We start from the raw sequence: 27,911 nt of genomic DNA, 5'->3' as shown, positions 1-27,911 counted from the left end.
AGGGCCTGTGTGCTTCTCTTTCTACAACTTCTCCCATTCTTCTTCTTCCTTTTCTTCCTTCCTTCTTTGGGAGCATTTCCCCCCATATGGCCATTAATAGAGTGCATTTCTTTTTTTTTTTTTTTTTAGGTTTTTGCAAGGCAATGGGGTTAAGTGGCTTGCGCAAGGCCACGCAGGCAATTATTAAGTGTCTGAGTCTGGATTTGAACTCAGGTACTGCTGACTCCAGGGCTGGTGCTCTATCCACTGTACCACCTAGCTGCCCCTGCATTCCTTCTTTAAAGAACTGTTTAATGTCTTTTTTTCTAGTAGTTGGAGAGCTGCTTTTGGTGTTCTAAGAAGAACCAAGCCACATCCTGAAGTTCATATTAAAACAAGAGGTTTGCTTAGCGGAGGGCGCTTCACAGCATCCCTCCAGGAGTCTTCCCCTGGGCCACCTGGTACCTAGACTCTCCCCCTCGCCCCGCCCACCCAGGCCACGCCTCCCCACCCCCAGCGCCCAATGGACTAGGAACACGGCGCAGCCCCATTCCAGAGGTTTGTAGTCGTCTTCGAGATGCCTGAAGGAAACGCTGAGAAATGCCAGCGCCCCCGGGAGAGTCTTTATTATACCTCTTCCTCCTGGCGACGTTCGGAACCACACCCTCTCGCCGCAGTGTCCCGGTAACCGCGCCGGAGGCAGCCGGCTGCCCCCTGAGCCCGTTCCGTTTCCTTCCTCCCACCGGCTGGGGTCCTAGCTGGAGGATGGTTGCGTCCCGGAGCATTTCGGGAGTGGTAGTGTCCTGCTCCCTGCAGCCGAGGCAGGGCCCGCGCCAGAGGACTACAACTCCCAGCGGCCCCGGCGGGCCGCCTATCCATGGGTCCCACCTGTCCCGCGGACTCGCCGTAGCGCGGTCCAGACAAGGCTGCGAGGAAGCAGGAAGGGAGGGAGAAGGGGGCGCCAGGCAGGTGTGTCGACGTTGCTTGGGTAACAGCGTCTTGGCCGGAGCCCCCTTACCTGCTCGGGCCCCCTTCTTCCTCCCTGTGGTGCGCCGGGGACCGGCCTCGAGTACCCGCCATGGACATCTTCGGGGACTTAAGGAAGATGAACAAGCGCCAGGTGAGCGGGGCCGGGGCCGGGGCCGGGGCCGCGGGAGCGCCTGGGGAGCTGCCGCGCGGGGTGGCGGGGACAGGCCGTGGAGGGAGCGGCAGGCCCGGCCTGCATGAGCGCCCCCGGGAAGCGGGCGCTCCGCGGTGCCAGAAGGGCACTGCCGCCCGGTGCGGGGCTGACCCGTGTGCCCAGCACCTCGGCGGGCCCGGGGGTGGAGGGGCGCGGGGGCGGCACGGCGGGGGAGCCACCCCGTGCAGGCTGCCCTCCCTGAGGGCTAGGCTGGCGAGGAGGCTCGAAGGGCTGGCCGGTGTTGGGCCCTAAAACGGGCGGCTGTGACGAGCCATCTCACCGTGTCACCCCCTCCTTGTCTGCTTGCTCCGGTGCTTTCTGCCTAATTTCACTGAAATCCCTTCAAACAGCTATTGAAATGTTTTCCTGCTGCCCTTATTCCAACCTGCTCCGTGCGTTGTGCGTTTCAGGAGCCACTCTCACAGGCACTTAGAACTAGAGCATTACAGCTGTGGCATGAGCGAATTTCTTCTCCACCTCCTTGATTCCCTGATTCTTCATTTTTTTGTTTATCAGGGGGTCTCACCATCATCTTTTCCAAAGCTAATTTCTCCAATTTCCTTCACTGGTTTTGTCAAATTACACAAAAATTGTTTCACTACTTATCATGACCGAAAAAAATGAGTCAAGAAGAACCTAGGTTCTTTGGACTCTTCATTTATAGTCTCTGCTTCATTTTCATCTGTTGTAAAATGAGGTAACAATGGCACCCACTTGCTAAGGTGTTTATGAGAATCAAATTAGAGAATATTTGTAAATTTGTTAGCACGGTGTCTGGCACATCTTAAGGGCTGTAAAATGCTAGCTATTTTTGTATCCCACTTTTATGCTGCTTTTGACCTCTACCTCAATTGAAATCATCTCAAATGTTACTAATAATCCAGTAGCTTTTTCTCGCACAGTTGATCATCTCTTTGAAATGCTTGTTCTTTGACTCCTGTTATATTCCACTGTCTCAAAATTTCTTACCTCTGATCCTTTTTTTCCTGTATGCTTTTGATTCCTTTTCCTCGCTCCCCGGGTCCTGATTCTTGATCTTCACCTCTTTATGTAGCTGACTCTAAAGATATATATATATATATATATATATATTTAAGCCCTAACCTTCCTCCCAAGCTCTGGTTCACATTTTAAGAACATTTTGTACTTTTCTACTATGAAGGAGCAGCACTTAAAGAAACAATAATGTTTAACCTAGAAAAGAAAAGATTTGAGGAAAACTATGATTTCAGATTTGAAGACTGTCTTGTGGAAGAGAGATTAGACTTTTGCTAGGCCCAAGAAAAAGACCTAGAAGCAGTGGCTAAAAGGTGTTTTTTATAAATAAACTTTATTTTTTAATTAACAAGCATTTTTTTCTTCCCACTCTCCCCTTACACACACACCCACATCCTCAGAAGACTCAAGAAAAACAAATTCCTTGCAACAGTGCATAATCAAGCAAAATAAATTTACATATTGGCCATGCCCACATATTTCTATTTTTCACTCCTGCAAGGATGTGGATAGTAATCTTCATCAGCCCTTTGGAATATCATGAATGATTATTTTGTTAATCAACATAAGTCTTTCTTTTTTTTTTTTTTTTGCAAGGCAAATGGGGTTAAGTGGCTTGCCCAAGTCCACACAGCTAGGTAATTATTAAGTATCTGAGACCAGATTTGAACCCAGGTACTCCTAACTCCAGGACCAGTGCTCTATCCACTGTGCCACCTAGCCGCCCCAACATAAGTCTTTCAAAAATTTTTTTTTCAATTTTGAGTACATTTTTTTCTCCTGGTCCTGTTCACTTTGCTCTTCATTAGTTCATATAGGTCTTCCCAGGCTTGTCTGAAACTATCTCCATCATTTCGCACAATAAATTTTTTTACATTTATATGTCAAATTTGTTCAGCTATTCCCCCAATTGATGGGTAATCCTTTACTTTATAGTTCTTTGCCAGTATAACAAAAAGAGCTGATGTAAATATTTTCTCATATATAGGACCTTGTTTTCTTCCTTGGATCTCTGGAGATATAGTCCTAGTAGTGGTATTGCTGGGCCACAGAGAAGGCATAGCTTAGTAACTTTTTGGATATATTTCCAAATTGCTTTCCAGAATGGCTGGACCAATTCATAGCTTCAACAACAATAAATCATTATGTTTGTTTTCCCAAAGATCTTCCAACACTTGTCATTTTGTTTTTTTGTCCCCAGTTTGATGGATGTCCCAATTTGATGGATGTGAGCTTAGAGTTGCTTTTATTTTGATTTCTTTAATTGTTAGTGACTTGAGGCATTTTCTCATGTAGTTATATATTGTTAGGTTTTCTTACCTTGAGAACTGCATCTTCATATTCTTTTGACCATTTGTCAATTGGGTATTTTAATTAGTTGCTTCTATATCTTGAAAATGAGAGCTTTAGCAGAGAAACTTAAAGCAAAGATTTTTTTAATCCCAATTAGCCTTCCTTTCTAACTTTAGCTGTAATGGATTTGTTTGTGCAGAAACTTTTAAATTTTGTGTATATATAATTGTTTTTTATTTTTGTGATCCTCTCAATGCCATGCTTGATCACAAACTCTCCCCTTGTCCATAGATCAGAAGTTCGTTTCTTTCTTTTCATCTAATTATGTTGTGAACATTTATATCTAGGTCATATTGACATATAATATGAAATGTTGATATATACTATTCAATTTTCCTGTCTTCCTTGTCATATTGGGAGTAGCTTGAATCTTTGAATATATTGAACACTAGCCTATTAAAGTTTATTTTTGTTCCTAATCTATCCTACTGATCAAGCATTATTTTTTAATCAGTACCAAATTGTTTCTCTGATTACTGCATTGTTATGTATTTTGAGATGTGATGCTGTTAGACCACCTTATATCTGATCTTTCTGTCACTATTCTGTCTTTCCTCCAGTCTGTACTTTACACTGTTGCCCAAATATCTTTCTGATACATTGCTATGATATGTATTAGGTATGAGTCCCATCTTACTTCCTCATGATAATGTTTTAAATATTAAAAGATAGCATAACTGTTATGTTGGCCCTCCCTTCCCATTCCACCTCCTTCAGCCATGTCTTCAACCTAAATGTCAGGCTAACCCTTATTTTACTCTGATTCCCTTCATGCACCATTCCTTCTGTCCTTCTTAACCTTAATCACTGAATGAGTGTTGCCTCAGACAAACTGAGGTCTGGGAAAGACCTTAATACAACATCAGGGCCATCTTTAGTCATCCTGATCTGTATTTTGCCACTGGACTGAGGTGGCTCAGGAGGAGAGAGTTAGAGCACTGCCTCACTTAAAACCAATTCACTTGCAAGACTTGATATCACCTTCCTGATGTCTTTGACTTTCTTTTAGCAGGACAAACAACAAATACTTTCACATTCCCCCTATCTCATTTCTCCTCCTTCCTTCACTTACTTGCTAAGATCATATCATATTTCTGTAATTGGAATATATTTCATCTTCTTACCCACTATAATTTATCTATGAAACTTACTGTCAAACTCCATCTCATCTTTCTTTCATTTTAAAATTGTCCCTTCCTTCCTAAATTCTTTTAAAGTACTTTGTCTGGATTTTTCCTTTGCCTTTATTATATTCTACTTTGTATCATTTTTCTTTGTACATGTCCAATTCCTCCTTTTATGGGGAAATCTTAAGGGCAAGGACTATGAGGTTTCCTCCCCACTATTTCTATCTCCGTTACCTTGGTTGGCAAGGTTTGCATTTTGTACATAAAAGTTGTTTAATAAACATCTGTTCTTTTAGGAGGTCGAATTGATCCTCTTCCTTTGTACTGCCAGCTACCTGGTTTAACTTTGCATGATTTTTAAAATCTGAACTGCTTATAGAAGAGATTTTTGTATTGAAAGGGAAGTTATAACTTTTAAGGTTCCTCTTGCCTTTTAAATTCTATGAACCTGACAATATCCATGATGTGAAAATTAATCATCACTTTGGGGAGCAGCTCAGAAACAAGAATTGTTCTCCTTATTTGTCTTTGTATATTTGCCTATAGTTAGCTTCACATTGTAGCCAGCTTCAGTGATGCGTGAGAACAGCATAGAATCTTCTGAGAATGCCTAAGTTTGTAGACTGAAAGCTCATGTCATGAGCTTGTTAAATCATATTCAATCAAACAATCATTTATTATTTGCCTACTATGTGTACTAGGTGCCGGAGATAAAAATACAAAATGAAAAACAGCTCTTAGCTGGGGAGGGCAAGGAGTGGGGAGGATAGAATATTTAAGTAGTTAAGTATATATATTATATTATATTTATTTATTTTGTGTGTGTGTGTGTGTGTGTGTGTGTGTGTGTGTGTGTGTGTGTGTGTGTAGTGAAATAAAGGGAGATTGGAGCCATTTTATGAAGTGTTTTAAGTACCAAGCTGAGGAGTTTGTATTTTATCTTGCAGACAGTAAGGAGCTACTGGATGTCCTTGTTTAGGAGAACGACATGGTCAGATTTATTTCTAGGGAAGTTTATTTTGGCAACTGTTTAGAAGATGGATTTGTATAGGGGAGAGATTGGAAGTCCTGCAACAAGAGAAGATAATGGCCTGAACTAGTATGGCCATGGAGGAGTGATCCAAGAAAGTTTTGGAAATAGAACTGACTGGATATGGAAAATGAGGGGAGAAGGAGAAGTCAAGGGTGACTCCAAAGTTGAAAACCTAAATGACTAAATAATGGATACTCCCTTCACCAGTAATAAAGAAGTTTGGAGGAGGGTAAGTTTAGGGAGTTCCATTTTAAACACCAGTTCTTTAAACATTAAGTTACTGCTTTACTTATCCTTAAGTACTATTTATAGGATCCTTATAACCACTTTTCCAAGTTATACACACACAAAAATAAGATAGGATCTGTTCTTTCTCTTGATGGGAAAAGGCATATTGATGGTGTTGTTAAATTGTGAGTTTTTGACTATTAGCTCCAGTAAAGAAGTTTGACTTAAATAAAAAATAATAGTCTGTTTGGATCAAAGAAAAAGAAACTCACAGTGATATTAGCTAGAGAAATGAATAATTTATGGATCATAAACAAAGTCTACCTGGCTGATGTGTTTTTCTGTGACATCTCCCCCTACAGTTATAGGGCATACTTAAGCCTATGTAAAGTCTAGCCAAGAGTTGGTGAGTTCTGTCAAAATCATAAATAGCTCTTGAACTTGAGTCTATTATTATTTAAAACTCGAGGACAAATAGAATCAATACCCATTCAAAGGTAGCAATCTAGAGTGAGCAGATAGTTACTAGAATTCTTTGACTATGTGAAAAATGAATAAACTTAGTATGCATAATTCCTTTGGTGTACTTAAGAAATATTCTAGCTGTTTGTGTCTATACCTTCATCTTCACTCCCTTCCTACCATCCCCAAGGGACCTAGTCTTATCAGATTGCTTTCTTCATTCTTTGACTGGTGCAATTGCTTAGACTTCTTTAGTATATTACATAAATACCTTTCATAAATAACAATAAAAATCATAGACAGCTAACAAATCCACATTGAAGTCACAGACCAGAAGTACCAGTAGATTCATAATATTTGTTATATTCCAGGGACCATTAATTAACAAGAAATAATTTGAAGCTAACTAGTTAAATCATCGATGTATTGTCTTGTTGCCCATAGGGTTTTTGCTAAGCTAGACATTCTAGACAACTGGTGGTCTATCTCATCAAAGAATGACTAATTGGACCTTAAGAGCTTGTTCTCATAAGGGCATACAGCTGTTTATGGACACTTGACTAGGGAATTATTTACCACTACCCAACTTTGCAACCTTATAACTGCATTACAGATATGAATTGGACTTCCATATTGCTGGGTGGGTAAGGCAGAATCTATTCTATAGATAAAAACGATCATTGAAGAATTGTAGTTCCCTAGTCAGGTGACACAAATGAACAAAACACTCCCATTCTTTTTCCTGTCTTTTTCTCGAGTTCCTAGTCCCAACAAGCTGCCCTCAGTACATTTAAGGCAGGGATGATGAATAATAGCAGAATATAACTTTTTCTTTGGTGTGTGTGTACTACATTTACTTCATTAATTCAAGAACCTGAATACTCTATACAATCAGTTTTATGTGTAAACAAATTTATCTGTGTATATAGCTATGCAATATATGTAATATAAGTGCGTATAATACTGCATGCATGTAATTATACATGCATACATGCCTTCCTAAATAGTTTAATGCTCTGGTCTCTCCAAATTCATCACTTGGTGACCAAATCTCTGGTGAGAGAACTTATCTCTCAGTGAACTTATCTAGGATGTCCATTGGAAAACTTATCTAGGATGCCCATTGGAAAACAGACTCCTATTTTGTTGCTGGATCTATGTTGTAAATCTTTCCAGTTTGGTAGGTCCAGCTAGAAACTCAAATTTTGCTAGTGCATTTAGGGAACTTGGGGGTCACCTTTACATCATGATGATCATCAGAGAACTTGAATGGAAGCACCACATTTTTCCAAGTAAGAATTGTGTGTAGTCATAGGAAATGTCATATATTTTATGGAATATGTTTTGGCACAGAATTTTTCAAGGTTTGTATAGCTGCTCAACTGCTATGACAGCTGTAACTAAATTTAACAGAGAACATTTTTTAAAAACCGACTGATTATTCTGCTCTTTGATATTATCAACAGAAAAATCTTTTGAGAACTTAAGGTTTCATTGTTAAATATGTCATCCTGGTAATACTGAATAGTTTAAAAAAAATCCTTCAAAAACGAGATGTTGAAAGTTAGTATTGAAAGTTACAGTGTGTCTGACAGGAATGCCTGACCTTCCAAACCCCTGACTTAATCTCCCACTTTTATATGTTAGCCAACTCTGTTGATTGCTCATTGTGCTTCTTTTCCTGACTAAAAATTGTAAAACATTAATTTCTTCAGAATTTCAGCTTCTGTTGTCTGCTGATACTTGTTCTCTGAACACATTCACCTACTTGAGATCCCTTTTTTTTGGCCTTCTAAAATCTACTAAATAGTGTATGTAAAGGGGTCCCTCTTTTCTCTTTGTTTCCACTTTAAGGGAGGAAAGAAAAAGTACATCTGATAATCAGTTGTTAGCACTTTTGTACTGCTCAGTTGACATTATCTATAAACTGAATTTTTCGTTTAAAATTTTCAGACACTTAACAAGTCATCTTTGGTGTTAAGTTTTATTCTACTGAATTCTATTTTGATCGTGGAAGGGCTGTGCACAAAATATTAACCAAAGAAATCACCAAGTAAACAGAATGCTAGGTTTCAGGTCAACATCTTGCTCTCAAATTATTTTGCTAAAAGAAAATAATTTTTAAATTGATTTTCTTTTCTTCAAGATTTCAAGGTAAAAAAAAATCAGGGAAAACAATTAATTCATTGTATGATGATTTTGCCAAATAAGCTAAAAAATAGAATTTGCTTCGAAGCTAGATCTACTATGTCTTGCTTAAAAATTTCCAGTGGCTTCTTGTTGCCTCTTGGATAAAATAAGCAAACTTTGGCCTGACATTTAAAACCTTCCACAGTTTGACTACCACCTACATTCCAGTATTATTTCATATTATTTTCTCCTCAATTAATCTCCATTTCAGCCACTTTTACTTTGAAGTTGCTCCCATATATGACATCCCATCTCCCACCTCCATGAGTTTGAAGCTGTGAGCTTCTTTCTTTACCTTCACCTCATAGAATCCACTGCTTCTTTCCAAGTACCACTTGAGTTCCACTTCCAACATTAAGCCTTTCCTGATTTCTCTCTCTCCCCCCCGCCCAGTTATTAGCCTCCTCCCTCTTGATATTACTTTGTATTTATTTACTTTCATACCCGTTTTTATTCTCCAAGAACAATGCAAATTCCTTGAGGACAAGGACTGTTCCTGTATTTTCATTGTTTAGCATAGTCTCTCACAAGTAGCCATCATAGGAGATACCTGATAAATGTTTGTTGCATTACATTTTATTGAATTAAATCAGTATGGTCACAAAGGACTTGGAAACTTTGCCTCAGAAATAGCAAACTTTGTTTGAAAGTGCCCTAGAGTATTTTCCAATTAAATCTTATATCTGGTTGAGATGGGTACCCCTGCATCAGTTCAGCTGGCAGTCCATCTGTAGACCGCCCCCCACCAGGGCAGATGGCAGTCCAACTATGTCTCCTGCTTTCTTGTCATACTTGTCCATGTTTTTCCATGAATTCTTCAGAGACCTATCTACCAACTCACAGTATGTCTTCCTTTGGAGCTAGCCATCTGTTGTCTCTCATTCTCATCACCTCACCAGTCCACCTCCTTTTCTGATCATACATTCAAGAAATTATATTCCATTCAACATATAATTAAGTATCTGTGTGCAAGACTATGTAGTGATAAAAATGTTAAACAAAACTGTTCCCAGGGAATTTGAAAATCTAGTAGATAAAACCAGATATATGAAAATATAGACAAGTAAAATGAATGAAAAAATAATTATTAACAAGTTGGCTAAGTGCTGTGCCAAATTGTGGGGATACATATAGAAAAAGTAAGACAATTCTTCTTAGCAAGAAATTCCTACTCTAATTGGAGATGACACATAAAAGAACTTTTAGCTGCAGGGCAAACAGAAAGGTCCAGAAGTCTTACAAGTATTGTGGAGGAGCAGGTTGCAAGGCCAGGGGTCTTTAAGGTTGGATCACAGTGCAAGGAATGAATTGCAGGGCATAGAAGCAAGGCAGATGTGATAGGGCACAGATGATAACTGTTGATGAGGTGCAGGTGATAATTGGCAGACTTTACAGCCTGGTGATCTTCCTTATTCCTGGATGAAATAGAGTTGACTGTTATCTCATCCAAGAAGTGTGAGTAGTCAAGAAGCAAGCCAGGAGGGGGTACGTATGTATTTACATATATACATACGTGTACACACACACCCATGAGGATATTCTTACCGCTCAACAAACAAAATTCTTTCATTGATTCATTTGGAATTATGATGCAAATTATGCTATTATAAATGCATAGGAAAGGTCTAAACAGAATGTTGTTATTTAGTTGTTTTTCAGTTATGTTTGACCTTTTGTGACCTTTTGGAGTTTTCTAGGCAAAAATACTGGAGTGGTTTGCCACTTTTTTCTCCAGCCCATTTTATAGATGAGGAACTGAAACAAGCATGGTTAAATGTCTTCTTGCTCAGGAACACAACAGAGTAAGTGTCTCCAGCTAGATTTAAACTTAGGAAATGAGTTTTCTGACTTCAGACCATCGATCTCCTGTGCCACCTAGCTTCCCCCTAAACAGAGTACCAAGACGAATTAAAGAAGACAAAAGAGCTCTTAGAATTAAGGGGGCATCTGGGAAGGCTTCATAGAGGAGTTTTGCCTGGTTTTGAAGAAAGAGGAATTTGACAGTTAGATTTGTGGGAGTAGGCCATTCTATGACTAGGATGTCATGCACAATGGTAGAAAAAGGTAGGACAGGTTAAGGGAATGAGAAACAGTACATTTGGGTGCTGGAATATAGAATAAGCAAAGCAAATTTTAATAGTTCACTTGGACAAAGTCATGTGGTTGAAGAATGCCTTTCATTTGGTCTGATCTATGTTTGGATGCTCATATCTTGGATGGTGAGCTAGGCCCAGAGCTGAATAAGAAGACTAAAGAAGGTAGCAATGCATTTAGAAAATTGCTCAGTGCTTTCACTCACCAATCAAAAACCCATCTTTTTAACACCTAGTATTTTTACATGATAATGTGTGTAATTTATGGAATATATTACACAATGAAAAATTACAATAATAGATTACCCAAGGGCAGTGGGAAAATGTTCAGTAGACATAGATGAGCTGTTGTATATGGTCAGTGATCATTTGGTTACAAGAAGCAGTGTAAAAGAGGAGGCCATCAGGCCTAGCCCAAGGCAGTTCCGTGTATAGAAGGGCAGTTCAAGTACTTGACTGGTGCCTTAGAAATATTAAAATACTTACTGCAAAGGTACTTCACCATTCTAGGATCATAGATTTCTTTGGCAATCTGGTGAAACCCATGGATCCTGTCTTTGTTTAATGTTTTTAAATGCATAAAATAAAACACATAGAATTACAAAGGAAATTAGTTGTACTAGAAATAGTTGTCTAAATCATATTTTTTAAAAGTCTATAAATCCCAGGTTAAGCACCCTTGTCCTAGAAAAAGTCCTATAACACAGTTATGGGACCCTTTATGGAAACTTGGGGGGGGGGGGGGAGAAGGGAAGGTGGGGATTGAAAGGGAAAGTAAATGGTAAGGAGTCCTTCGGTAAGGGGCAGCTAGGTGGTGCAGTGGGTGGAGTCAGTAGGACCTGAGTTCAAATTCAACTTGGACACATAATAATTATCTAGGTGTATGACCTTGGGCAAGTCACTTAACCCCTTTGCCTTGCAAACCCCCTCCCCCCCCCCCAAAGGAATCCTATAGGACTCTGTTTTAAGAAGTTATTCCTGGGGCGGTTAAGTGTCGCAATGGATAGCGTACTGGCCCTGGAGTCAAGAGTACCCGAGTTCAAATCCGGCCTCAGACACTTAATAATTACCTAGCAATGTGACCTTGGGCAAGCTACTTAACCCCAATTGCTTTGCAAAAACCTAAAAAAAAAAAAGTTATCCCTATCAATGAGGTTGTAAAACATTTGAAGTATACCTAATGCAACTAATGTTTGTTAAAGTAAATTAATTCAATCCTTCCCCCCCTTTTTTAAAATAGCTGTGCAAACTTGGGCCCAAAGAGGATTGATTATCTTGCCTCACATCACATAGTTAAGTGACTGAACACATTAACTGCTCTGACTTTAAAGTGCCTTTCAGTATAGTTCATATGTCTGTCTATCTTGTAGATTATTCAAAGGTACTTAGTTATTAAATATTGGCTTTGTTCTGATATGGTGTAACCCACAACATATTATTCATTCCCAAGGACATTATTACTTAGAAACTTTAGTATATTTAAAATATTGTGATTTTCTACATTTATGGAAAAATCACAGCCCAAAATGGAAATATCAACTTGTGATCACAAACATGTCATGACCTAAAGTTATCCTGCAAATGAAATTAAATCATTTTATCCAATGCTAAGGTGATTATTATGATTAGGATCAGAATTATGATTCATAAATGTTTTAAAGTAGACAAAGAGCCAGATCATCAGGATATGCCATTCATTTTTCCCCATTTTTTTATTTTTAAGGTTTTACTTGTCCTGAAAGAAGAGCTGTTTTCTGCAAAAAGTTTTAAGTAAAGCAAATTTCAAATTTATATTGCAAGTACAATGTAAACACCATTGTATTACAGTCAGGTGACCTGACTTCTCCCTGTTCTGCTATTACTTAGTTGGAGGACCTGTAAGCTCTGTAATCTGCTCTTAACTACTTCTTCATATATAAATTAAGGGGATTGAAGTAGATGATCTTTAAGGTCCCTTTTTAGTTCTCAAATTCTGTGATCTATATCTTCCCTATCATCAAGTACAGAGGACATTTAAATAAATTAAGTCCAAATTAATTAAAAGCAAAGTTTAGCACAGAGCTTTATATACAGTACATTTGATGAAACAAAAGTACATACTATTTTCTTTATTTGGATACTCTTTTAATTTTTATTTGTGAGATGATCATACTCTAGAAGAAAGGGCAAAGAGGATGTTGGTGTTCATATTTAATTAAGCATTTTTTCTCCTTTAAACTTAAAGTCAAATCCTATTGAATGTGTCAGTCAAAAGTAGAATGTTTTGTGGAGATTCAAACTTAGATTCTATAAGGAGTCTTTTTTTCTCTCCTATGCCACTCCTTACTAACATCATAAAAATTTGAAAATTTATAGTAATCTTATTATAAATTGCATATGGATAATGAGCTGGGCCTAGAGTTGACTAGGAGGAAAACAGGATAAATCATGTTTGGGAAATTGCTAATTCCAAGACATTCCTTGATGCAGAAACCCAACTTTTAATACTGGAATTTTTCTGATTTTTAATTCTCAGAACTTTTAGGCCTAATGCTTTTTTTTTAAAAAGGGTTTTTTTATTTATTTAAGGCAATGGGGTTAAGTGACTTGCCCAAGGTCACACAGCCAAGCAATTATTAAGTGTCTGAAGCTGGATTTGAACTCAGGTCCTCCTGACTCCAGGGCCCATGCTCTATCCAATGCACCACCTAGCTGCCCCCAAGGTATAACACTTGATACAAAGAAAAGAAAAATGAAACAGCTTTTATCTTGGAGAAGCTTAAATTTACACTGATTAGTCAATAAAAGTGATTTGAAGAGAGGGGCAAGAACTAGGCAGGGAAGGACAGGGAAGGCTTCAAAGAGTACCTGACATGAACTTGAAGCAAGATAAAGATTTTTTAAGAGGCTGAGATAAGGATTAAAGAAAACAATCTGATTTTGAGCAAATGTTTTGAGGTGGAAGGTGTAATGTTGAGTTTCAGAAATAGTTTCACTAGGTTATGCAATGGAGTGTTGGGCTTAGAGTTAGGAAGTCCTGAGTTCAAATTTTACTTTAACAATCACCAGCTGTGTGATCTTGGACAAATCACTTTACTTCTATTTGCTTCAGTTTCATCACCTGTAAGATGCAGAGGATAAAAACACCTCCCTCAAAGGGTTGTTGTGAGGGGGGGAATGAGATAATGTATGTAAAGTGTTTAGCACAGTGCCTAACATACAGTAGGCAGCATATTTTATTGTTTTATCCTCCTTCCTCCCATGCTGTTCATCCTTTCTCCAAAATCTGAGAAAGAGAAGACTATGAATAAGATTGTCTAGGTGAGTCAGATCAGTATTTGTGGCAGGTCTTAAGTGTCCAAAGAGTTTGTATTTTATTTTTATAACGAGGAAAACAGGGAAAGCTTTGATCTAAGACATAGGTCAGATCTATGCTTTTTTTTTTTTGATTCTCATACAAGTTTGTTTATTGAGAACATCTATTCATCATTTTTTATGAGAATAGTATTTCATCTTAATCACATTCTACAATTTGTTCAGCTATTTCCCCAACCAATGGGTATCCCCTCAATTTTCAGTTTCTTGCCATTAGCAGAAAAGAGCTGCTATAAATATCCTTCTACATAAACCTCCCTTTTTCCTTGCCAGTTTTCAATTCCTCTGGAATATATAGACCTGGTAGTGGCATTGCTAGATCAAAGAGTGGGCATACCTTTGGTCATAGTTCCAAATTGCTCTATGGAATTGTTGAATCCTTTGACAACTCTTCCAGCAGTACATTAATGTCTCATTTTTCCTATATCCCCTCCAGCATTTGTATTTTCTCTTTCTGGCCTATTAGTGAATTTAATAGGTATAATAAGGTAGTACCTCAGAATTGTTGCAACCCACATTTCTCCTATCAGTAATGATTTATGCCATTTTTAAAAAGATAACACTGATAACTCATCTAAAAACTGTTCATATCTTTTGATCATTTATCATTTGGAGAATGGCTCTTATCTTTTATAAATTTGACTCAGTTCTCTATGTTTGAGAAATGAAGTCTTTATCAGACAAACTTGTTTCATTAATTTTTCCCCACTATTACTATTACTAACTTTATTTCCCTCCCTCCTATCCCCCCCCATCTATGTCTTAATAAGTTAGTTTGTTAAGTATGTAGAGAATATACTAGAGAGGGAAGGAAGGGAAGCTAATCAGTAGGCTGTTAGAATAGTACAGAGGAGTCCTTAGGCTAGGGGCTGCTAGGGGATGGCAGCTGTTACTGGAGAGGGGAGCATGGATATGGAAGACGATGTCCAGATAGACTTGACACCTGATTGGATATAAGGGGATGAGGGGAGGGAAGACTCGTGGATAGAAGGATGATGGTGTTCTGAGCAAACCCAGAGGTGTGTGGAGGAGGAGGAGGAGGAGGAAGAGCAAGGAGTAAGGTGCTGAGGGGATAGTAGAGAGAGAGAGACCAGCTGGCCATTGATGATGCCAGTATGGTGCTAGCCTGAGATCGGTGTGGACGAGAGGAAAGAAACAGAGTGGAAAGGGAAGGGAGGGGAAGAAGTTAGCATTCACATAGGACCTGCTAAATGCCAGATATTGTGTTAGGCACTTTTTTATACATATCTCATTAGAGCCTCACAACCACCTTGGGAGGTAGATGCCTTAATTATCCCTATTTTACAGTTGAGGAAACTGAGGTGCAGTGGATAGAGCACCAGCCTTGGAGTCAGTAGGACATGAGTTCAAATTTAGCCTCAGACACTTAATTAACTGTGTGTGACCCTGGGCACATCACTTAACCCACATTGCCTCACCGAAAAGGGGGGGAGTGGTGGAAGGGAGAACACTAAAGCAAGCAGATTAAGTGACCTGCTCACGGTTCATACAGCTGATAAATAAAGAATGTCCAGGAGGGAGGAGATGGTCAACATTGCAGTATACTGGACCACTCAGGTGAGAGTGAGAGTGGCTCCAGTATGGTGAACCCTTAGAAACAGGATCCACCTGGCTGTCCAAGTCGGGGCAAACTAGTGCAGGTCAGAATGGAGTCAATGAAAATTCACATGCTGATCAGTAGGGACATCAGTCTTGTGAATAACTGCAGCACTACCGATCTGGGAGAAATGAGGAGATCCAGGCTCTGCCCTTCCAAAAAAGTCTGCAAAAGGTTATGGTAGCATGAGGATTGAGAATAGGCTATCAGCTTTGGCACTAGGTTCATTTGTAGCCTTTAAATTAACAGTTGGGTTCAATAAAGTGATGGTATTGGAAGACAAATTGAAAGGTTTTGAGTAGTAAGTACATGGTGTATAAGCAACAATGAAAGAGTCAAGTGAAGGCTTTTGAGGATAGAATAAATCTGAGTATGTTTCTAGAGTAAGTAGGCTGTTAAGGGGGGAACATTTGAAAATGAATGCTTAATGGGACATGTCCCTCCTAAGGGAGATTGGAGTGGAGGATCAAGGACATAGAAATGAGGAAGCTTTGGCATGGATTGAAAATATATCATTTCCTCTAAGATCGAGTCAGAGGAGAAAACAAGTGAAAACATGCTCTAAGGTTTCTTCTATTTTCGTAAATAGATAGGGTGAAACTTTGGTGTAAAGATTTTGGAAGATAATTAGATGATTGATCCTTGTTGAGTGACCTGGTGGGGATTCTTGGCTTAGAGAAAGCTGCCTTGTAATCCATCCCCCCAGGTACCTTTTTTCTCTGAGCTTTTTTTTCTTTTTGCAAGGCAGTGGGGTTAAGTGACTTGCCCAAGGCCACACAGCTAGGTAATTTTTATGTGTCTGAAGTCACATTTGAATTCAGGTCCTCCTGAATCCAGGGCTGGTGCTCTATTCATTGCACACCTTAGCTGCCCCTCTGAACCCTCTTCTTGGTACAAGGAAGTCTATTCCCTGTAAGTGTTGTTCAGCTTATTGTTAAATGTATATTTAGAAATAGTTCATTATAAGCTCATATATCTCTTTTATTTTATTTGAAAAACTCAAGTATATCCTCAGTAGAATTCTTTTTGTTTTGTTTTTAATTTTTTTTCCACAGCTGTATTACCAAGTTTTAAACTTTGCCATGATTGTATCTTCTGCTCTTATGATATGGAAAGGCTTGATAGTTGTCACTGGGAGTGAAAGCCCTATTGTGGTGGTTCTGAGGTATGTCTTCCATAATAATTTCTTTATTTGGCCACATTAATATGTTGTTAATAGTTTTGTGTTTTATGGTAGCATAAACATAAATACTTTAATAAAGAGTTTTCTAAATTATATCAACTTTATGAATTTCATATCTTTAATTAAATGAAATATTTTAAGTCCTTTGTAATAGGACTACTTGAAATCTATTTGGATAATATTTTGTCTTTTCTTATTTAACCTTCAGTGAAAAGCTTTATAGTTAAGACTAGATATTGATTGATAGAGCTCTTACTATGCTTTCAAATCTTTAGTATTTGCACAGATGTAAAGCAAAGGAACAGGAAAAAAATGCACAGATGTAAAGAGAAAGAATAGGAAAAAATATAGATAGGCTTACAACAGCCTTTGAAAATAACATTAAATTTATTATATATTTAAAAGTCAGCTATATAAAATAAAGCTTCATGGTTTCACCTATAACCCTCTTTCTGTTCTATTTGTATATGGAAAAACTGTCATTTTTGGTGATTTTTTTTTTTAAGTCAGGTAAAAATTGAACTTTTTTTTAATGACCTTTCTAAAAAAAGTTCTGATATTTCCCATCAAGTTTCTTCTGCATTGAGAATGCATTTTTTGGTTTTTTGGTTGTTTTTTTTTTAAGGTTTTTGCAAGGCAAATGGAGTTAAGTGGCTTGCCTGAGGCCACATAACTAGGTAATTAATAGTGCCTTTGACCAGTTTTGAATTTAGGTACTCCTGACTCCGGGGCCAGTGCTCTATCCACTCCACCACCTAGCTGCCCCTGAGAATGCATTTTAATAGCATTCTTTTAAATTTCTTTAAGTAGATTGTACTCTATATTACTCTCAAGTTTTATGGTTTTCTTAAAATACCTTAGATATTAAAAACTTTGTATAAATTAACACTTGAATTGTGTTCATCTAACCATAAAGTCATACTTGACGAAAAGTTAATCATTGAAATTAAATGACTACATTAATATTAACCATGTTTCAGAACCATGAAATGTTGTAGTATCCTATTCTGAATATGTCTGTGATGCTGTTGCTTTATCTCAGACTTTGTAATCAGACTTATTCTAGTTATTTGCAATTCATTGAGGGTATATCTCTCAGATGAAAATAAAAATTATGGGAATTTTGAAACTATGAAAAAAAAACTTATATAATTAAAAGTTGGAAGGATCACCTAAGGCAAAGGTTGTCCAACTATAACTGTAGGACCAAGACCCCAAATCAAATACCAAACAGACTGAGACTAGATTTTATATGTTGAAAATAGACCATAGTTTGCCCACCCCAGATCTATGTTATCATTTTACAAACTGAGACCTGACATCCCCAAGGTTACATGGGTAGTTAAAAGCAAGGCCAAAACTAGAACTCAGGTCTTCTAACTCCTACTCAAGTGAAAAAGGTAAGAGCAGAATAAACACCTGAAATTTAGGGAGAGAATATTATTTTTTAAAAATTGTATCATAGTGTTCTAAAGTTGTTTTACTAGTTTAGCAATATAAATATGTAGGTTTAGAAAGGACTTTCCTCACAATCAACATGTGATAGAATTTGTTATATATAACTTAATTTTCTAATGAAATTATATTTCCTAAGTCACATTTAGAAATATTCAGATTGAAGTATTCAGATGACAGTTACAAATTTTCTCATTGGATTTTCTTATAAATATTTTTTTGTCACTTTGAAAAGATAAATTTGAACAGAAGAAACCAACACTATAGTCAAACACAGAAAAATGTGTTTATTACTGTGATTTCTGAACTTAAATTTTCTCTACAATATCCAGCAGGTCCAGAGAGAACTGATTTTTAAAAAACTGTCCTAAGAAGAAAAGGAAAAAACTTATTGAATTCAGTATCAGTCACATAGTATTAAGTGAAAATTGAGAAAGATTGACAGAAAATTAGCAGTTTTGCCTGCTTTCCTTTCTTGTGAAAATAGAGCCATGAGACAAAAATGTAGTTACTGTAGAGGCACAGAAAGTTTGTCTCCATGTGGTACAAGTATCATAATAGGCTTAAGGTTATATAGCCACTTTAAACTTACATTAAAATTCTAAAAGAAACCGTAATTTCATTTTAAAAAAATTCAAGAAAAAATATTTTCTGGGTCTTTATAATTTGACCTTTTGTTGGACTTAGTTAACTTTAGGCATTTCACATTTTTAAATATGGAAACTGTTATTGCAATGATCATTTCTACTTTTATTTAAGAAAAATGATTTGTGAAGGATACTAATGATTAGTAAGATTTCACTGGGTTGCTTTGTGTTGATGCTTTTCTTTCCTATCCTAGAAGTAGTGTCAGATGTGGGAGAGAAATTCTGCTCAAAAAATTTAATTCGTGGCTTAAAAGAGTGGTATTCAAGCACTACCCACTAATCTGACTTAGGCAAATTTTTTTTCAGCTTTTTTTCCCTTTTATTCCTCTTCACAAATGATTACTCACAGCCCCTCAGGAGAATCTTATTAGTTTTTTACCTTTGTGACTTTATTTCCTTTGTTCCCCCATTTGCCCTAGAATGGTCTCTTTGTTCCTGACCTGGTTTGAGTCCCAATTCTGCCATTTAATAATTACTGTATGACCTTTGGTAAGTCACTTAATCTATCTGAGCCTCCATTTCCCCATCTGCAAAATGAGAATCCTTTGAGGAAAACACTTTGTCAGTATTTGAACATATAAATATGAGTTGTTATAAATATAAGTTGTTATCTGGTAACTAGCTTACCTGTTCATCCAAACCTGGTCCAGGCCTGTATCACCTACCCCTTTGACTGTCATTGTCTTTGTTATCATCCATTTGATACTTTAGTAAGATGGTGCATATAATGCTGCCTTTTTTTGTATATCATGTCTCCTAAATAGATTGTTGACAAGAAGAGTTTGCATTCATTTATATACCCAATAAATATTTGAAAGGAATATACTAGAAAGAGGAGTAAGTTTAATTTGTTTTTAAAGTTTATGATAGTCCTCAAGACAAACTAGTTTGCCAAAACCCAAAATGACTTGTAACACAAATCATTTTTCATGTCCTCACCCAACCCATCAGGCCAATGGAGTGGTCAGCAAGCTTTTATTAAATTCATTGTGCCCGGGGTGGGGTGGGGTGGAAGGGGTAGTAATACATAGACAAGAAGGAAACCGACCTGTCCTCAAGAAGCTTAGGTTCTCTTGAGAGAAGACAAGATGTACATAGATAAATATGTAAAGAATACATTTAAATAAATACAGGTAATTTTGGTTGGGAGGACACCAGGAATGGAAAAGGATCAAGAAAGGCTACTTGTAGAATGTGATCCTTTCATGTCAACTATTTAAGCAAAGTAAGCTATTTTACTTCAGTTGGGGAATCTTGGGGTATAATTTATAGATAAATTTATTTAGTTATATGACTCCAGGGTTTTATAATCATTTTCAATTGTCATCTTAATCAGTTATATTTTGCTTATTATTTACCTACCAAGATAGAGATTTAGAAGGAGAGAATGTAACACAGTAGATTCAGCCCTCTATTGAAATTTTAGAAAATCTGGCCCTTTCAGGCTTGGTGTTAGCAAGAACTCTAGAACTGGGGGAGTCAGGGAACTTGGGCTCTTATTTCAGCTCTGCCATTCTTTGACCTTGAATAAGTCAACCTTTCTGGACTTTTGGAGGGGAAGGACTGTTCTTCATTTTTTTGTCTCTGTAATCCATAGTGGAACATATGGGTGTTTCCTGGAATATAGTGGGTATTTCGTGTTTGTTAATTTATTGACTGGGTCTACTTCCTCATCATCTAATTAAATGGAGGGAATGGTCCCATTCAGCTAAAACATTCTGATTCTACATCTATATTCCTGAACTTGTTCTGCCTTAGAACTAATAGCTTCCTTGGAAGTAAGTAGGACCTACTATCTAAAGTAAGACTTCTCTACAATTCATACCCTGATCTTTTTTATACTCAATTTTAAGAATTCTTTTTTATTTTTATGCCAATATGTTCATGCCATATTTATCACTTTTTTAGGTATTGGGGGTTATACCTCTTCATGAACAGAAACATGTCCTTGATAGCATTATTGAAAGTAATTTCAATTGACACCTTTGTACTATTTTGTGTAGATTTTAAATGTTGCTCATTTTTAGATCATAATTTAAACCCTGTGTTGATTTTGTATTTTTTTTTTTTTAGTGGCAGTATGGAGCCAGCATTTCATAGAGGAGACCTTCTGTTTTTAACAAATTTCCGGGAAGATCCTATTAGAGCTGGTGAAATTGTTGTTTTTAAAGTTGAAGGAAGAGATATTCCTATAGTTCACAGAGTCATCAAAGTCCATGAAAAGTAATGAGAATTTTTATTCTTTTTTTTTTTTTGTATTTCCTTATTTCTTGATTCATAATTGAAGAGTCAGCAAAGCACAGTGGAAAGACTGCTAGAATGGAATTCAAAAATACCTGGTTTATGACCCTGCTCCCTTCTACCAGTTCCTGACTCCTTGACTGTGGGCAAGTAACTAACTGTAGCCTTTGTGAACCTGTTTCCTTATCTTTAAGACTGAGATGACAGTAATACACAGCATTGTTGGAAGAATTAAATGACATTATTCATGAGAAAGCACTTTGAAAACTATTGTGATGTGCAAATATAAAGTTTAATGATATATTATTTCATATATAATATAAAAATATATTAGACATCTCAGTGTCCTAGAATGTTTAGAATTGATTTCCATTTGTAGCACTTACTGGTTTTATGGCACTAGTTGTGAAATTTTTTTCAAATTCTTGTTTTTATTCTATGTTCTTGTGATAAGGGAAGCAGCACACTAATGCATTGTTTAATATTAGAAAAAAAATATACAAACATACATATATTTGTAACTCACACACATACATGTTAAGGTGATACTATATCCCTTTGCAAAATGAATTTTGTTTTGATGTCAAAAGTTATTTCCTATTCTTTTACATTTCATGGAGAAATAATCAACTTACTTTGCTTGCTCAGGAATTATTTAATTTTGTGTCTTTGTAACCCCAAGACCAAAACAATGCTTATAAATAGTAGATAATTAATAAAGGCTTATTGAATGATCAATATACTATGAAGTATCCTTGAAATAAATTGTTTCTTCTCATATCTACTTCATTCCCTTCCTTTGAGTCCCTATTTAGTCAAATAGTTGGAGTTGCCTTATTTTGAAATTCTAATGTCCTTCAGCAAATAAACCTGCTTTCCCTTTAAATACCTCTGATATCATCTCGAAATGGTTTCTAAGAATTGGCAGCATTGATTTCCAATTCACATGTTAATTTCTAATTAGAAATCTCATTTCTGATTAACAATGATAATTTATTTTGATTATTGATTTTTCAGTAGCAAATTAGATTATTTTAATTTGCTTCTTAAAAACTGTGTGATTAGCATAAATCCAGCGTATTATGAAGGCAATGGAGTAAATCCTTCCATATACACTTAAATTTCAAGTTTTAGGTTTCCAGTCTACCCGTTACTCCCAAATATCTTGAATTGTTCATAATGTTTCTGCCCTGAGTGACTGCTCCTTAAAAAGACTGATCTACTCTAAGCCTCCATTTGTAGTTAAAATATACTCTGTGAGGGTTTTGCTAAGTACTTTTTTACTTATTAAAGGAAGAAATTTGCTCACTCTTTATCTGCTAATGGGAGTGATTGATTTTTATTGTAATTTTGTTGTTTAATTACTAGAAAGTGAAAAATTGCTCAGAGTTGAAGCATTAATAATTTCCAATAATTTACATTTGTGTGCTCTATTGCTGTATTTTTTCTTTTGGTTTCTTTTTTACAATGTAGGATCCTATAATTCAAATCAATTTGTGGCTGTTTGATGTGGTTTCATATTCTTGGGGGTATTTTAATGTTATCTAATTGTGGTTGTGCATTTTTTCATATGTTTTATTTTTTAAAAAAACATTTATAGCTATTTAATTAGGCAATTTTGTGTTTTGGGGTCTAGATTGTCTCAATGTTTTTTTAGAATGTTTAGAATTGGTCCCATTTGTATAACCTTTCTCTAAACATACTGGTTCAAAGCATTAGTTGTTACCTCTTTCCCAACAATCTACTTCACTGTATTCTGTGATGAGGGAAGTAGCACATTATACAATGCCAAATAAAAAAGGAGAATGGAAAAGAGACTCAGTATTCAGATCTGTTTGATTTGTCAGTAGCTGTGTACCCCAAATTTGGCAGAGTATATTTCACATTAATGTGATATCAAAATGTAATACAGCTGTGTTCAACCTTCGGGCCACATGCAGCCCTCAAAGCCCTTTCATGAAGCATTAATGCATTTTATTTTTATACTCAATGGTAGTATGGGTTACATAGTCATCATAAATATTTTATTCTGTGGTCCTTGACAAGTTCTTTTTAGGCATTTTGGCCCAAAAGATCTAAAAAGTTGGACACATTGTAAAGCTTTACTGTTCTTTATTTGCTTAGGGGCTTTCTTCTGGATCACTTTGCTCTTCTTTTGTCAAGGATTGCTTAGGTGTTTTAGAACACCGCCAAACTGTCAATTGGATTCTTCTTCAAGTTGAGCCTTATGTAATACTGGTTTGGTAATTTGTCAGTAAAATAAACAAGTTTTAGATGTAAAGGTGTGTGAAAAGGGGGTTGAAGAATTCAGGGTGTGTGGAAGGGGAGCAAAAAGTGTTCAAAGGCCTACATATAATGTTTAGTTAGTTAATGTCTAATGCTAACTGATTTGAATTTTAAGATGTTAGTGTAGAAAATACTAACCATTTTCTGGGATTTAAGCTGCTCTCAGCCTAATCTGAGTGCTCAGTTTCACAAGTCAGTTTCACAAGTATGTTTGCATATATTTGACTTGGAGCATATAAGGAATTCATGGAACTTCATTCATATATGAAAGTGGGTTGAGCATATTAGGTACCTTCATTTTCCTTATTGCAAATATCGTAATATCAGTTAGTTTTAACTAGTAGTTCTTGTTTGCTTAGTTTACAGATCACTTATTTCTTTAAGAGACTTTTTAATTGAATTATTCTTTTGTTGTTAAAGATTCTTGTTCTTTTGTTTTAAAGATTCTTGAAATATTTCTTTAGGTATTTGACTATATTATATTTTCAGTTTAATATTGCTTGGGAGGAGGCTTGAATTCAGTGAAGTCAGATGACCTGACTTTTGAGTCCTGGATGTGCCACTTCATTAACTGGGTGACTTTGGGCAATTCACAACCCTCCTGGGTCTCAGTTTTACTCATTTGTAAAATAAAAAGAATAATGTTTGCATCATTTCCCAGGATTGTAAAGAAAATGCTTTATAAACTATTAAACACACTTTTCGATGTAAGTAGTGCTTATGACAGTTTAATTTTTTTTTTAGTTTTTCATACAATAAGGAAACCAATAATAGGTATGTCTCTTATTTATAAGTTAATGTTCTTTTGTCTTTCAGAGACAATGGTAATGTCAAATTTCTGACTAAAGGAGATAATAATGAAGTTGATGATAGAGGTTTGTACAAAGAAGGTCAAAACTGGCTAGAAAAGAAGGATGTTGTAGGAAGAGCAAGAGGGTAAGGAATTTGTTTTTATATTTTATGGTTTCAGTGTCACAGAAAATAATTTGGCCACAGTGAGATTGAATTTTTGAGTATAACAGATGATCCAGTTTTGTGCCATAATTATAAAGTAAAACTCAGCAGAACTTCCCAGGGACATATGCTAAACCAGACCCAAATCAATTTTCTGTGCCACAGGTTGAAATCTTTTTCAGAAATATTCTTGCACTCCAAAAGTTATTTATTCTTGGTGTTTATAGCCATTTGTCATTATTTTAGGGTAAAGTTTCAGCATCTACTTTGGGTGAAAGGAAACTAGGCAGTACCCTTTTACTTGAAGACAGATTATTGAATTTTCTCTAATCTTTTCTGAAATTCTAATTTCCAGAGAGTCAGTGAATAGAGAGTTGACTTCAGAATTAGGGAGACCAGTTTCAAGTTCCACCCTGACACATGCTAACTGTATGATCCTGTGCTAGTCACTTAACCCACTCAGTGCCCCAGGCAGGTAACTCTCCAAGAGTCTAAGCTGCAGAAGTGCCAGGCTACAGGCTACCTTGGGAGAGGAATTTCCTCGCCAAGAATTTTCTATGCCAATGAAAACATAGATCTAGTCCAAAAGAAAAATTTTCCTCAATCAGGAAAAGACAAATTAATTACAAAGTAGTTGTAGAGACTCAGATGGATGAGTGTTATCTACTTTGATCCCTTTGCCAATAAGCATAGCCACATTTTAGTCATCTCAAGAAGAGAACATATCCTAGGCTAAAAGACCTCCAGAGAAAACTTCCATCGCCTCTTTTAGCAGGCTTTCTATGCTTAAGTCTCACTATCAGAAAATTTTTACATAATGGTGTAGTAAAGTTCTCATTCCTATAGATAGTAACAAATTTTTATTCAATTGAAAAAAGCAAGTAATTATTTTCTATTTTTTTTGTGATTTTTATCTGTTAAACCCTCTGTTCTCCCTGTCTCAGTTATCAGACCCTTGCTTTTTTCCAGGGATTGGTTATCCCAATTGAGACTTCTTTTTCCCCCCCGCACTGATTTTTTTGATTAACTATCCACTAATACTTCTGCTGGAGGATGCACAAGGGGAGTATGTGAGACTCTTAAAAAAAATATTCCCATGTGGTTAAGAGAAAACTAGTTAGAGGCCACAGAGCAATCATAAACCTTAGGTTAAGCTGGTGTTCCTAGAATCCAAGACAACAAACTAGGACCAGGTATTATACACAAAAAGCATTTCACAGAACAGGTGCTGCTGACTGGGTTCCAGTCCTATGATCTTAACTACCTTTGCACAGCCACCTCCACCAGTACTAGCTCCTACAGTTGGGCCTGTTGGCTTAATTGAAATCTAAAGATTATCTATTGGTGGGATAGCTAGGTGGTGCAGTGTATAGAGCACCAATCTTGGAGTCAAGAGGTCTTGAGTTCAAATCCAACCTCAGACACTTAACAGTTACCTGTGTGACCTTGAGCAAGTCACTTTAACACCCCCCCCATTTCCTTGCTAAAAAAAAAAAGATTTATTTATTGGTTTCACTTAAATTTTGTTCCTTATTTGGCCAAATTATTGAGAATTGGGTGATTTCACAGGAATAATGATGATTTGCTAGTTCCTTCTCCCTCTCTTTCCCAAACTATTTTATATTCACTTGTATATTTTCTATTTATCCCTCTTACCCCCATTCACACATGTTTTTGTCATTCTATTCTCAGAACCTAGCAGAGTCCTAGACACAGAGGTACTTAATCTGAATAAGTAAAAAAAGAATGGGAACATGAGTTTTCTATACCCTTCTAAATTGTCAGCTTAGTATAGACTGGTTAGATTTCAAACTTTCAGATTTTGGTTGGTAATTCTTGAACCTTGATCCATATAGCAATCATCTGTACATCTGAAGTGATAAGAATGTGTGTCAAGTTAAACTAAGAAAATGGGGTTTTTTAATCCTAATTCTTTGTCTGCCTCACATACTTTTCTGACAATATTTCTGTAGAAATGTTAACTTTAATTCTCTGTTAAAGATATTGCAAATGGAATTTGTAAAAACTTCTTCATTTGTGCAGAAAATAAATTCTGTGTATCCCTTTTGTGGTAGCAAATGTAGCCATTGAGGATGAGAAAATTGTGAGTTTAAGTTCATGTACACATTTAAGAATTGGCTTTGGTTTTTGAAGCAATTTTTTTAACCCAGTAAACCCCTCTTCAGAGACAAGTTCTTTATTTACATCTGTGCAATCATTGGCATCTTTGCCATCACTTAAAGAATATTTGGTTCTTAAATCTGAATCCAGGGCCTACATTTTATGAGTAATTTTATTGTTTTTATTTTTCAACTTAGGTTTTTGCCATATGTTGGGATGGTTACCATAATCATGAATGATTATCCAAAATTCAAGGTAGGAACACTTTTGGGGAGGGAACATGAGTCAATTGTATAACTTGAATGACCAAAAGACATGGTTTTAGAGAAATGTATGCCTAACAGCTTCTTTCGCAAACTATTTGAAGGTTATGGAGGGAAATTATCATTTGGAATTTTTTCTCTCTTTTCTTTTTCTGTTTTTTGGTTCATAATGTATTTTGAAATTATTCAAAAACAGTTTATTTTCAGCTGTCTTTAAATTCTGGCTATTCAGATTCATATTCCTGCTATATGTTGACTGGTCTTTTACTTTAACATGCATGAAATCTAGTGCTTAATTTGTTGCATAACATAACATGGAGAAGAAGTGACCATTTACTTCTTTTTAGACCATCACTATATAAGGTTTTCCTGAATTTCATAGATTCTAAATTTATTTCCATTCTGTGAAGCAAGTACTATAATTTCCATTGTGTTTCTTTACAGTATGCTCTTTTGGCTGTAATGGGTGCGTATGTGTTACTGAAACGTGAATCCTAAAAATGAGAAGCAATTCCTGAACGAAATGGATTCTATTGAAAAAAGAAAAACTAATATATTTGAAATGTCTCACTTTCTATATAAAAGAAAACAGTGTGAAGATTTTTTTGTCTTGTCCAAATAAACGGTTCATCAGTAAACTTTGTTGTTTTCTTGTGTTCTCAAATTTGAATCCATCCAATTTATATTCCTGTGTCACATAATCACTATAAGCAGAGAATAAGGATCTTTATCTCTTAAAGTATCAAATGGGCCCTTTATGAGACTGGAACATTGGTGGGGGAACATATCGCCTCCATGTGGTTTTGTTTGAAATAAGTGTTTCTTGAAGGAAAACAAAATTTTGATCTTAATGAAAAACATCACTCGAGGAAAAAAAAACAAAAACAAGCATAAACCTGTGAAAATATAGCTTGTTAAATATAAATATATGTTCTGTAATTGACAACTTAAAAACACTAGAAAATGACCTCTGGCAATCTTTGACAGGAAAGGATGTGATCTGTTCCATTGCCTTTGTCATTTGGTATGCTTTTAAACCAGATGTACCATTTTCTTAAGGTCTACCTTACCCTTCCTATAATATGTAATCTGCCCTCCATATCAAAGTTAAACCACTGGCATATTGCACACCTGTGAGGTTACTTTAC

General features: G+C 36.4%; 1 protein-coding gene across 1 annotated transcript; it reads left to right on the top strand.

The window, feature by feature from the left end:
- The first annotated feature begins 861 nt into the window (after positions 1 to 861).
- Positions 862 to 27,401, top strand: SEC11C (SEC11 homolog C, signal peptidase complex subunit). Its single transcript, XM_074208023.1, has 6 exons — positions 862 to 1,099; positions 16,669 to 16,778; positions 20,972 to 21,121; positions 24,242 to 24,361; positions 26,698 to 26,755; positions 27,208 to 27,401. The coding sequence occupies exons 1-6, from the start codon at positions 1,058 to 1,060 to the stop codon at positions 27,259 to 27,261; spliced, it is 534 nt and encodes a 177-aa protein (XP_074064124.1). The 5' UTR covers positions 862 to 1,057; the 3' UTR covers positions 27,262 to 27,401.
- Positions 27,402 to 27,911: the final 510 nt, after the last annotated feature.

This window comes from Macrotis lagotis, chromosome X (assembly GCF_037893015.1).
Source record: "Macrotis lagotis isolate mMagLag1 chromosome X, bilby.v1.9.chrom.fasta, whole genome shotgun sequence".
NCBI lineage: Eukaryota > Metazoa > Chordata > Mammalia > Peramelemorphia > Peramelidae > Macrotis > Macrotis lagotis.
This window is presented reverse-complemented; position numbering and strand designations above follow the sequence as displayed.